Source organism: Hyalella azteca, unplaced genomic scaffold (genome assembly GCF_000764305.2).
Source record: "Hyalella azteca isolate HAZT.00-mixed unplaced genomic scaffold, Hazt_2.0.2 contig13701, whole genome shotgun sequence".
Taxonomy (NCBI): Eukaryota; Metazoa; Arthropoda; class Malacostraca; order Amphipoda; family Hyalellidae; genus Hyalella; species Hyalella azteca.
In genome coordinates this window covers 205,503-219,157 of record NW_025943613.1, presented here as the reverse complement: position 1 = coordinate 219,157, position 13,655 = coordinate 205,503, and the positions used below count along the sequence as shown (strand labels likewise).

Genomic DNA, 13,655 nt, shown 5'->3' with positions numbered 1-13,655 from the left:
ATGCCAAAATATTTACACAAGTCGAGCAGGAGTGCTGAACAATTGACACTTGAGCCTACTGTTGTAGTTGACACATGTGGGGCAGTTGCAGTCGGCTGTTTTGTTTCCACACATGCCGGTAGCGTTGCAACAATACAGGTCGAATGCGAATGGGTAGCATGGCTGTGGCTGGCCGTCCGGTAGAGTTGGAGCCGCAGCTCCGCACAAGTTATCCAGTGGCTTCGCGTATCCTTTAGATGGAAAAAATAACCATTAATACTCTATTATTACATTGATTAGTTAGCTGACGCAAGCTGTGAGAATTTCGCTCGGACGTGAATTTTCTTGTAGCAACGTATCGCCAAATTCTATATCATGAGATTTTATATCGTACAAACGAATTCATTAGAAGACTTGATATGGCAGCTTGAATAATTCATAGTGCACGCCCAAGTCAGACTATGATTGAAATGACTCGAGGATTCACTAACAAATAACAATCGATTTCTCACTCTTGTTGAAGAGGTAGTCTGACATGGCAACGGCTTCAGCTAAAGTTTCAGGAGAGTAGAGGTGAGATCCTATAGGGCAAGATGTGCGCGCTGTCGTGAAATTTACAAGGTTGTTGGTAACGAAGTTTAAGCACCCAAACTCCGGGTACTCGTAGAAAGGATATCGGCAGCGAGACCCTGTATGCCAATGGGCGATGATTAATTTCATTACACATGTTATTCCATACCGAACAGAGAGTTATTGAGTTGTTCAATTATAGCTCAAACCAGACAATGTAACGTAGTATTTGATTGACGAATATTCATGCTTTTGATTAGAGAATTTAAATGTTATATGACTTATATCTCACCGGCCAGAAAGCATTTCCAGTTAGAGACGCGACCCCTGATGCCGTTGAGGTCTGCAGCTGTGATGATAACGCAAGTGACGCCATCATAACACACGAGATCTGCACCCGTTGCAGCGCTGCTCACAGCGGCGCACCGAGCCATGGACGTCGTAGCGAACTCGATCTTGTCGCCTGCTGCCACGTATGCGGGGTCAGCTTTTTCGGTGTACCACAGTCTGCTGTTGATGACTGCATCGTTTTCTCGCAGGAACCAAAAGATGAGCATGTACAGGCACCAGAACTGCATCGCTGACGTCGTGCACCTGAAATAAATTAATTTTATTATATCCGAGCGTGAATTGGTTTATCTATCTATCTGTCTATCTATTCGCTTAACACAAGCTTTTATGATTAAATGGATTTCTTCTTTACAATACGTTTCAGTCAAATCTTTTAGCTAAGATAACGCCCTTACTGACACGTGTGTCCCATCAACTTGGTTGGCTGAGATATTGCCAAGTTGGTAGACTTTTCTTTCATTAAAAAACTTTTTAAATCTTAAGCATCATTTGCGCTAAGGGCTAAGCGAATCGGCCAAACTGAATTTAAATTTGAGATGGCAGTGAGCCACGGCGTCTGGCAGCGCATACAGTTACAGTGGCGATGTATTCGGGGTATGGAGGAGGAAAGGGATTTATTGGTGAATGAATGAATTGCTAAACTAAATGAGGCGAATATTGCTTGCGCGTAACAAAACAGTTACGGCTCTTAGGTCTTTTATTAATAAGTGCGTAACTTTCAACGCCCCAAATTTACGTAGGTAATTTTCGGGTTCGTTGATGAATTTGTATAGGCTTTGAAAGCTTGTTGAAGAAACCTCATGCTCCGACCACCGCCTGGCCTGGTGATGTTGGATACGACAATTGGAACTGATACCCAGCCAAGGGCTATACCTTAAAAGGGACTGGCCTGACTCAACTTTTACCATCGAAGAACGGATTGGGGACAATTTGGAATGAACTTGCCGTAACTGATTGGAGAGAAGAGTGTCACGAGATGAAGGCAGAGGAAATTTACACAAAACTATGTGCGAAACTAGCACAGGTATGTGTGCGTCATACCCCGAGAAAAACGGGCCCGAAGTCCGCGGCATTCCGAGAGACCGACGAATCCTCATGCGAAAACGCACACGATTGAATAAACAAATAGCTGAATACACTAGTGATCTGAGGAGACAGAGGCTAGTAGATTTGCAAAAGGAAACCGAACTCAGGTTGCAGGACTCGCACGGGATGGAAGAACATGGTGCCGAGGAACGAATAGTTGGGGTCATCAGAAAGAACTCGATGTATTTTTTCAAATACGCCCAGTCCAAGGCTAAACTAAAAACACCAGTGAGCCCACTGAAGGACAACGTTGTCCTTGTCGGAGATGACCAAGGCATGAGTGATTTACTGGGATCTCAGTTGGAATCAGTCTTCAGTAACCCCCGCTACTCAAGGGAGGAGAATGAAATCGAAGTTCTCCAGGAGCTGTCAGGTGTACGGGGGTTGGATATCATCGAGTTTGGACCAGAAGATGTGGAAATAAGTATCAAAGAACTGACGACATTCTCAGCACCAGGACCGGATGCTCTTCCTGCAATGTTGTTGAAGGAATGTGTTGGAACTCTGAAAGCTCCGCTCGCAATGCTCTGGAAAGCCTCGATGATAGAAGGAGTTATTCCTGAGGGACTCAAATGGGACTGATAACGCCAATCCGCAAAGGAGGCCCGGATGACGTACATCAAAATTACAGACCGGTGACTTTGACCTAACATGTGATCAAAGTTTTTGAGAAGGTAGTGGCCAGGAGGCTTGTCCAGTAAATGGAAGAGGCTGAACTGTAAATAATGGGCAACATGTTTTCCGGCGAAATTGTTATTTTTGCCACAGTTATGGGAACACCATGACTGCCCTATGGCCCTACTGGAGGAGGGAGCTGGCGTGGATGTATTATACCTGGACTTTTCAAAAGCTTTTGACAAAGTTGACCATGGAGTGCTCTTAAGAAAACTGATACTGTTGGGAGTAGGAGGAAACCTGTTAGGAAGGATCCACAACTTCCTCACAAATAGAGTACGTACAAGCTGTCGCAACTCGCAATTGGAAAATCGAGAGAAGAGAGGGGGAAAAGCGGAGTGTCACAAGGCTCGATGCTTGGACTGATCCTCTTCCTCATCCACATCATCGATATCGACTCGGAGCTTACCCACGCATCTACATCGTCATTTGCGGACGATACTAGATCGAGTGCTGATGAAGATCACAGAGGACCTAGCGTGCGAGATGTTACAGGATGACTTGTCGACATTCACATAATGATTGTCGATTGTGTGTGATGACTTGTCGACAATCACAGGCAGAGTCGACACAGAGACAGGTATACCACATCACTACTTGGCATCGGATGGCACAGCAATTGAAAAGAAGCGACTTGTTCGAGATCTCGGAGTGTTGATGTGTACCGAAGCCACGTTCGATGGCCACATCGAAGAAATAGTTGCGCGAGGCAGACAAAGGATGGGGTGGATTTGGCGGACATTTCGAACAAAAAAAGCAGCGCCAATGATTACACTCTTCAGAGCCCTACAGCTCCCCAATCTTGAATACTTCTGTCAGTTTTGGGCGCCGCTCAAGGCGGGTGCGGTGCGGAAACTGAAGGCAGTGCAGCGGACCTTCACGTACAGGATCAGCGGCATGAGGGAGCTGAAGCTGAACTACTGAGAAAGGCTGAAACACGTAGGGTAACATGGGGCAGCGAGCCCACTGCGGGTCATGGGCCCATAGCGGGTTTCTCGCTACGTATGGCAGATATTGGCCCGTGTTCTCTACCGCCAGTCGACAGTTTCACTGGGATGAAGTGTACGGATTTACGTTTTACTAAGTGTTTGCGTTATTAAGTTATTTGTGAATAACTGTTTTAGTCCAGATAAAATTTTTTTTGCTGCTAAATAAAATTTTCTTCGATTACTGTAGATGAAGCTTTTGAAATTACTGTGAATTATATTTTCAAAGTAATATTTATAGAGATAATTTTGAGATCAAATTTAGACTATTAGCTTTTAAAATAAAATATTGACATGATATAAATTGAAATGATACCTAGTGAGGCAACGGGCCCACTCGTGTCACGGGGCAAAGCGCCCATGGTGAAGTCTCGTGTTATACATCATTAGATTTGTCTCAATGACCTTTTCAAACTATGACTAGCTTTTTGAATTACAAATTACACTTCATATTGCATGATTTTTTGCTTTGCCGCCTCAAGACAGCAGGTTTCGTTTCTAAATATGCGTATTTATGACCCCTTATCGAGTTATTGACTCTTGCCTTGCAAAAAATTGATTTCAGCCAACACCAATGAGCCAAAAGTTGATGAGTTTTTGTTGTGTTGGCTGAAATCACGATTAGGTACGAATTCTCTGCACATAATATCTGGATTATGGACGAAACTGGAACGAATTTTTTTTCTGATCAACTAAATATATTTTTTCTAGTCAAGGATACATTTTTTCATGTTTAGGGCAAATTTTTATCGCAAAAATATATTTTTCAAGTCAAGGATATATATTTTTATGTCAATGAAATATTTTTCTTCACGTCAGTGATAGATTTTTTAAGCCAAGAGTATATTTTTTTTCAAGTTAAGTATATGAATTTTTGAGTTGTTAAGAAATGAGTGAATGTCATATTTTTCATTACATTTTCTTATTTTTAACTGTAAAGTGTTGTTTTTTCTTTTTTAAACGAAAAATATGCATTTGTGGTTAAGGGACCAAGGATGGGCGCCTTGCCCCAAGCCCATGGGCCCATTGCCCCAGGGGTGGGGCAATGGGCCCATTTTGACACTTTTTACAAAATGGTGTTTCATTAAAAATTGAATAACTCTTTAGGCGTCTAATTCACATCATACATTCCTCATTAGTTGTACCTTTAAACAAAACAAAGAACCACCTCGTATCAATTAAAACTTTATCAAAAATTTAGTTTAAAAAAAGTGGGGGGCGGCGCGCTGCCCCACGTTGCCCTACTGTACTCACTGGAGAGGAGAGAGAGGTATATCATACTGTACACTTACTTAGAAGATGATAACCGGACTGGCTCCAAACTTTGAAAGTGAGACCTCCAAAATTCTGACATCTTACAACGAAAGAGGGGACACTGTGCCGGATTCCCCCATTCAACAACCTTGACGCGGCCAGCGTACAGACTCTTCGTGAGGGATCACTATCCGTGGTAGGACCAAGTCTGTTTAACTCCTTAACAAAGGTGCTGAGAGGAGGGGAGTTTACCCATGCGGCTTTCTAGTGATAACTGGATAGGTTTCTGAAGAAGATCCCTGATTGCCCAGTTATTAGAAACTACCCTCAGCAAGTGACAAGCAACAGCATCTTGCATCAGCTGGCCCAAAGGAGGGAAAATAGACGGAACACGTCCAACGTTGCATCGGGGACCCGAGGGCGGGGTGACCTGCCAATCAACGACTTGGTGACGGAGGACGACGAAGGCAGAGCATCAGCTTGACCATGGGCTGAGAAGCCTTAAACTCATCATAAGGTCATAAAGAAAGGCTGTGTGGTCGTGAACGACTTGTAGGTTCCACACACCAACTCCCCTCCTCTTCTCATACACCCTTCATAAGACCCTACTTATACACCCTCTTCTTATACACTCTCCATAAGTATTAAGGTGGAGGCCGCCGTGGTTGAACTATATAAGGTTGACCCACGAGAAGTTCCACCTTTCAGTTCAGCTTTCTGTTACGTTACTGACATCGAGAAACGTAAATAAATCCGTCATTCCCAAGACTGATTGGTTGACTGGTTTGATAGCATTTCAGTGATTGGTTAATGCCCGTGACGTCACTGAGATCAGTGACATCACAGGCGAATCCACAAAATCTATCCGCGAAAATGAGCTTCTCATGGGTCAACCTTATACCAGTTCAACCATGGAGGCCGCCTTCCACCTTCCCACTCTCCCTGTACTGTAACGGGTTAATTTGATTCTTATATATATTTCCACTGAAATTGACTGATAGCTATTATTTAAAGAACCATAAACGCACAAAGCACTTCGAATGCAATTATTTTGCCATTAGTAAATCGAAGTAACGAATAATAATTTTTAACTTTGTTTGATATTTCATCATGATTTTAATTTAATATTATTTTTTTTCTTATTTCGCACCCGCAGCGTGCACATTTTCCAAACTTGTATTTGATACAGACTTCATATTCATTTTGCTGGTATAAAAGTGTAAACAAGAGTAAAAATTATAATTATTAATTTACCAACAATTTAGAAATAACTTTAGAAAATCTGACTGTTCAATAAATAATTCCGTCATATGATAATTCAGTGGGTCTAGTTCGAGCTTGACCAAACTCGACAAATCCAGTTCAGATATTGTCTAGTTTAATCTCTGGGATAATGAGTGCGCTATTCACTTCAATTTGGCAAGAAGAATGCAGATACGGAAAATATAAATTACCGAGCAATTCGATATTTCCTGCCAGCTTCCAAACGTGTCAGCTCGTCAGAATCTCCCAATACGGCGCAGAGGATGCTTTATTAGAATGACTTTAGACTTTAAAAACTCAGCAGAGGGTTCGTCTAACTAACGCTTTTACATGTACACACGCACCTACACATGCGCTCGCTTAGAACGCGAAAATATTGTTTAACTAACTGTTTAAACTCGTTTAACATTTTGTTCAAACCTTAACCTTAACCGTTTAACTCGGGAGGAGCGTTTTTTCAGCTTTTTGGAGTCCGGTTTCACAATAATTCGAGAAACTTATGGATGTGCTAAAATCGATGTGTGCAAAATTTTAATCCTCATTATTATGTTCTATTATATTGTTTATTCTTTATATTAGCTTCAACTCTGTTTTCAATTGTTTATTTTTTGGTTTCAAAATCCGTTACAATCGTCGAGGTTTCATTCTGGACAATCCATCAACATATTTTCTCTAGTCACATATATAAATCAGGTTTTATTGACAAAAAGCACTCATACGCTTTGACAGCGATGAATTGATTTGACAATTAATCAGTCATTGTTGCAGCAGTTATTTTCTTTTCATTGCATTGAAATACAAAATTGACATAATCGAGTATAATGAATGAAAAAATTATGCTTGTTCGGCGTAAAGTTGCCAATCGGAAATCGGACAATCAATGTTTTAACTCAATATCAAATTAGGAATTTCCTTGCATGCATTGTACGTGAGGTTGTCATCCGTTCTTTCTGTTCTTTGTTCAATCGTGGTATTTAAATAAATATTCAACAACAATTTACCGCTGCGGAATTTTCATCGAACAGTTGTTCGTAGGTCAAAGCCGCAGATTCAAACAAACGTGACGTCATTATTTCGGTATTGGTTTGCGGATTTTTGCGTTTCTGGAGCTTCAATAGATATTTCAGGACCGAAACATGTGGACCTGTCTATTTTGAGCAACAGTTGGATTAATTAATTGTGTCAAATCTAATACCTGCAATTAAATGCTTGCGATCAACAGATTGTGTTGGTACTAGCATAATTTGGCAGAAGTTGTTTCATTAGACAAGTTCGATTGCAGGCCTTGGAAGGGACAAATTTTTCGACAATGTTTCTCAGGCTAAGGTACTCGGGCTATTAGGATACTCAGTCTCTCAGGTTAAAAATGCGATCTTGTTTTGGTCGTTTCGACCTCAGCACCGGATTCTGGCAGGGCAAAGTCACTACACCATCAATTACTTCATTGCTTGACATATATTTCATAGCATTTTTTTAAAAAGGTAACTGTTTTCTCACATTTCGAGTTCCACGCATTCTGAGTAAAGCTATTTACTATCTACGGGACCAAAAGGGACAGTTCCTACATAGGTATGACTGTATTTTGATGATATTTATAAAAAGGCAACGAGCGCAGCAATAACCTAGAAGTAAAAGATATTTTCGACTTTAAATCACTGTTTTATGACTCGGAGGCTACTTGTTTTAGACTCTCTAGACGAGCATTTTGCTTATTTACGCATACAAATTTTTCAAACGAGTATGCAATTAATTATCTTGACATCAGGTACTTTTGTGAGAGTCTATAAGAATAGTGTTTTGTAGAACGTTTTTTATTCGTAGGCAAACTAATGTAACACGGAGAGGATTTTTTTCTCGTATGTCTCGTGCATGATAAAAACTAAAATCTCAACATACACAAGAAAATTCCATGAAAAACTTTTCGATGCCTGAAACATATTATTTTTATTTTACTTTCATCGTTTTAATTCATTTAGAAAGATATGTATGTGCTTCTCGCAACGAAGAGCAAAACTTTATTTAAACATTTTGTAAATACTCTTGTTCATGGAGTTTATAAAATTTTCGGTAATTTTAATAGAAATAACAATATTATATACAGTGGGGGGAAATAAATATTCGTACACTTGAAAAATCGTATTTTCAAGTGGCTAGCAATCTTCCTATAACTTTCTCCTTCCTTCCAACGCGATAGAATTAGTTGTTTTTGGGAACTAGTTAGTTCTTTACCTTTAGCCATTTTTGAGACCTTCTTGTACTACGGGCAGTTGCAGAATGATCTGGTAGTTGCAAAATACGTTAACTATGGTTACTGATTACATTACTGGAACGTGCTACATGTTTCTAGTACATTCTAGAATGTTCTGGTGTCAAATATTAGTCAAAAGTTGTTTTGTACGAATACTTTTTTGACCCGAAGAAGTTAACATGTTGCATTAATTTTTGTTGCATTGAGATTTAATTTCTATTGATGCTATTTTTGAATACAATGCGCCTCTATACATAATTTAAATCACTTTTCCTGTTCAGTTTGTGTACTTACATACATTAAAATACGATTTTTCAGGTGTACGAATATTTATTTCCCCCCACTGTAATTCACTGTAACATCAGTTCATGCACTCAGACTTTCGCTCATGATACCCATGATGAAGATCAAGTTTTCGGGATCAGTGCAGGATAAGAAGTGTTCGTGATTTCCATGCCAAATTCTTTAGATTCGTAGGTATGCAATGATGAAATTTACTGAATATATCGGGAATTGAAACCTTTTTGACATTACACTTGTAGCTAAAAATGGATTTGTCCCATGATTGAGCAACTTGTACTGTAAAACCGAAGCAAGTCTTCCCGTTTTACGAAGTTCTTCCTCGGCGAGACAACTTGATCGACTTGCTTCGTCTACGTAGCACTTAGGATTGCCATAGCTATATTTTTTTCGCGAAAGAGGAAGGGAGGGATTTCAGTACATTTTCAGTAGCGCATAAACTCTCGTGAGTCAACTAAACTGTTCAGTAGAAATAAACACCCAGAGAAGGGCCCCTTACCTCAACGATGGCTGGCAGAAGACTGAGTAATAACCCAACGTGGTACTCGAAATGGAGAGGGGCATTATTTTCTAAAATTACTGGTGTAGCTCGAGGAAGCATTGTAGGAAAGGATTAAATATTTAAATACAATCAAAACTCAGGTGGCAGTTCGAATGAAGCTCAGAATTGTGAAGGGTTAAAAATCATGGCGGAAGAAAATCGGCCGATGGAAAGCCTTCCTACCGCCGCTCTTAAGTCGCCCAAAAGTTTACAAGGTGCTTGGTAAGCTCAGGAACGAACCGATTTAATCCCAAACTTAAGCTATAGCCTAAAATTGCGCCCTGTAAAGTTTAATTAATACAGTAGACGTGGACGAATATGACACGATACACATTCATTCGTACCCTAGTTTTGTCTGCCTATATGGCATGGATATGTATTGAAAATATTATATAAGTAAATTTATTGGACTTAATTGTTCCTAAAAAAAATGGTTTTTGGTTTTAATAACGGTCACCGTTTAGACCAGAGCAGGGAACGAACTATTTGTATTATTTACCAGCTTCTGAGTGCCTCCTCTATCCGCAAGCTTGCCTCCCTCGATCACCTTCAACCAATAGAATGTTGGGGATGTTACAGTGTTCTGGGGTATGAAACTTTAGAAGTACACACACAAACGCTCGTATACGATGTGTATACACGCAACATGCGCACTTGGGTGGAGCGTTTTAGACCCTAGGTTGATTCCTTCATGATACGAGGGTTGTTAAAAACTTTCAAAAATATGAATAAATAACGTAAACGTGTAATTTTTCTCAAAAATTTCAGCTAGCATTTTTATACGAGTATGTAAATCCGTCTTCAGCAGTTTAAAATTATTAGGACGCGAAAAAGCCAACAGGTAAAAAAACTCATCAAAATAATAGCTTCCTGTAATTATAAAAGCTTAGACAATTTGTTGTTACACGGTCGCTTGGATTGTTGCATGAATTTTTACCGAAGTTGCCTAACAAATATTATTCAAATAGCCATAGAAAAGGAATACCACGTGAAATGAACTAAATTTCATCAATTCGTTAATGAACTTTCTTTGGTTCTCCATTATTCAGATGCAGCTGGTTTCAATACTGAAATCATTTGATTGTATTATCTAGACTCTGGAGGATAGAGTTCTTCATAAAACACAAATATATTGTCACTATTAATTAGTTTTCCATGATCCGTTTTGCAAAAAAGGAAGGTTGCAGAAAAATATGGAAATTTTAATTTTTACTTATAATTAAGGTAATTCCTACTACAGAGACTATAGTCTACTGTACAACGTACACTGCGGTTACCTTACTGAATATGAAATGAATAGTATAACGAGTATTAAAAATTTACGTTCATTAAAAATACAAGGTAACATTTTGTTTCAGTGGAAACTTTTGACCTGCACTTCTATTCTTATTTATGGAATGTGCTTTGAGTGGTTTTCCGTTCGACGCACATTTTTAATTTGCAGAAACTGCACTCAAATTCAAAAGTTGTGTAAAGCCCTCGTCTGATATATCTTACAAAAATGAGATAATGAAAGGAACTAATGTTAGTATTATGCAGCGCCATTTTATACACATCAGTGAAAAAATGTAGACATCAAAGAGCCTCCTTCCACTTGATGTTTTCGCGCAGTGTGATCGCCCATGAAAGCGTTATCGTCCACACCATTGTTATCGGCCACAGCATTGTTATCGTCCACACCATTGTTATCGGCCACAGCATTGTTATCGTCCACACCATTGTTATCGTCCACACCATTGTTATCGGCCACACCATTGTTATCGTCCACACCATTGTTATCGTCCACACCATTGTTATCGTCCACACAATTGTTATCGTCCGCACCATTGTTATCGTCCACACCAGTGTTCTCACCACACCTGTCTTCAATGTACTATCCTCTAACAGCAAACTGCCATGGAAGTAAGGGGGGCTGTCCCCCAACCCCCAAGCGAGATGGGTCAGAGAAGGTCTTCCCCCTACCCTCTGTGGGGTAGACAATTGGGCTGTGCCACTCCACACCAGCAGATTTATTACCGTGGAGGAAGGTATCAAATGAAGGGTACGGCAGTTCCCACATGTGCAGCTCCAGCATCCAATGAAATTGAGAAATCTCTGATTCAGGAGTGGTGATGAAGTCTTTTGTTAGAAAATATCAACAAAATGAAGGGTTAAAGTTTAGGTGAGCCGCATTGTCTGAGTATAATGAACATCGATGCAAAACATTTTCCTCAATCATAACTGATGTTATAAAAAATTTACATAATTCTTGTTACCGTACAAAAATTTAAATAAATAGCTGATTAAGCAGGAAAATTTTCAGATTGACATTTCGTTTACGAGAGGAGACATAATGACTATACGGAGTGAAAGAACCCTATATGGCACCAGCCGAGCCTGCACTGAAGGCTCGCGGTTCTCAACTTATGACTATACGAGCAGCGGCCTAAACAGCTCTTCGGTGTATCTTGCTTTCGGTGCTTCGAACACAGCGTTCTAAACATCTGAACCTTTTTCTCTAAAGCAGAAACCGATGCAGAACTAAATACAATATAGTTAGTGGCAAAGTAAATACAATATCTAGATACCCATCTGACAGTCACCTCACATTTGCTGATATTTCCATCAATATCACGCATGTTAAACCTAAGCCGTGCACAGCAGACAGCAGTTGTTTGGGACTGAGAGTAAAAATTTTCATCCTTCACTAACCCAAATCTAGTCTTCACACCATTGGATATCGTAATGTAGTTTTTTGTTGTAATTCTTTCATATAAATTATGAAAGTTATACAATTATCATGATTGCATATAATCAAGCACCGTTTCGAAAGACGGTTTGAAAACTGTAATGTATCTTGATTATTACATATTTGAGCCCAATCATGTATCATATATACCAAGGAAACTGTAATGTATCTTGATTATTAGGTGCATGTTACAGCTCAATCATGTATCATAAATACCTAGAAAACTGTAATGTATCATGTTTATTACATGTTAGAATCCAATTATGTTTTATAAATACCAAATACATCAATTCATTTTCAACTCTCAGATCTCCTGTGCTTGAATCTTTATTGCTTCTCTGCGCCGCCATGCCATGAATTGTCCGATATGATGCATGTCTTTCATTCCCAGCGCTTACAATGTTAATTAATCAACGGATGTAACAAAATCTTCATTAAATTAAATTTTTCTAAGATTTTTTTTACGGAAACTTGTCTTTTCGCTTTGATATTTGAAATTTCATGATATCACACAGTTGACTACAATAATTTGACTTATTTGCACAGGACTACCGTTACTGTGAGATTATAAAGTTAAAACATTTTTCTCGAGTCAACATGCTTTTTGAGAATCGTTTGTGAACATAAAAATAAGTCAATTTAAATTACAATTGCTGCTTGTCGGAGACTTTCGCAAATAATTTCACTTCAATATGACGCTCATAAATGTTTGGCGCCCTCAGTCATGGGATCGTTTACACTTCTACCTTAAATGCTCGGCTACTTCGTTCAGACCCAAACTGCAATATTTCTCCAGCACCAACGATAAAATATCAACTCTAAAGAAAAATTCTATACTGAAAAACTTCATTTGCTTGAAACCCTCACAAAACCGTATGGAACTCCAATCGGACTAGAAACTCAAATATTTTCCCAGCTAGGCCAGTGCGCATCGTCCGCATCGTCCAATTGACGCGCCCCTGACGACGGGTAAACTCCACACTCTGGTATAGGTAATCCTTGCAATACGATAATGCCGTTAGCTTGAATTCTGCAAAATATCTTTAAAAAAATACAAGAAAAAAGAGGTTCCTATAAACTCATTTAACGCCAAAATCATTTTGTCTTTTATTCATTGTTTTCAGTTAATGCTCTTCGTGAGGTCAGCTGACATTGAAGCCTATTCGTGAGGTCAGACGACGGGAGAACCTCTCCATGAGGCGAAAACATCGTGTCTACAACAGAACTGGGCGCTGCAACATGACAGAACCATGATTCTGGGGAAATTGACCTATAAGTGTGTAAAATGTATATATGCGTAATTGTAGAAATACACATTGTACTTCTTACCCATGGAATACTGCAATAGTCAGCGAACATTGTCTTCAGGTGACACACTTTGCTTTACAATACTCATTTCTTTTAAATGCATATTTTAGAATAAAATATTTTAAAAATATATTTTTGTAATAACATATTGCAGTGCAAGCATAAACGGCCACCTTGATAACTGGCGTCCATGCTTGGTACTGCATAATTTATTTTTGCATTACTTTGCTTTATACTTTACAAAAATTTCCGATTGAAGTCAAAAGGAAATCTGACTATAAGATGGGATGATGCACGCATAAACCTGCAACCCGCAGCACCAATAGAATCGACCCAATATAACTCTGAATTTTGTTATGAGAAATA

General features: G+C 39.3%; 1 protein-coding gene across 1 annotated transcript in view; it reads right to left on the bottom strand.

Annotated features, from left to right (window-relative positions):
• Positions 1-13,655, bottom strand: part of LOC108676185 — a 31,634-nt gene that overhangs the window by 1,532 nt on the left and 16,447 nt on the right. The window contains exons 2-4 of the mRNA XM_018164237.2: positions 842-1,143; positions 492-668; positions 60-230 (exon numbers count right to left, since the gene is read on the bottom strand). Coding sequence (XP_018019726.1) covers positions 60-230; positions 492-668; positions 842-1,127 — 634 coding nt within the window. The 5' untranslated portion in view covers positions 1,128-1,143. The remainder of the gene's footprint in view (positions 1-59; positions 231-491; positions 669-841; positions 1,144-13,655) is intronic.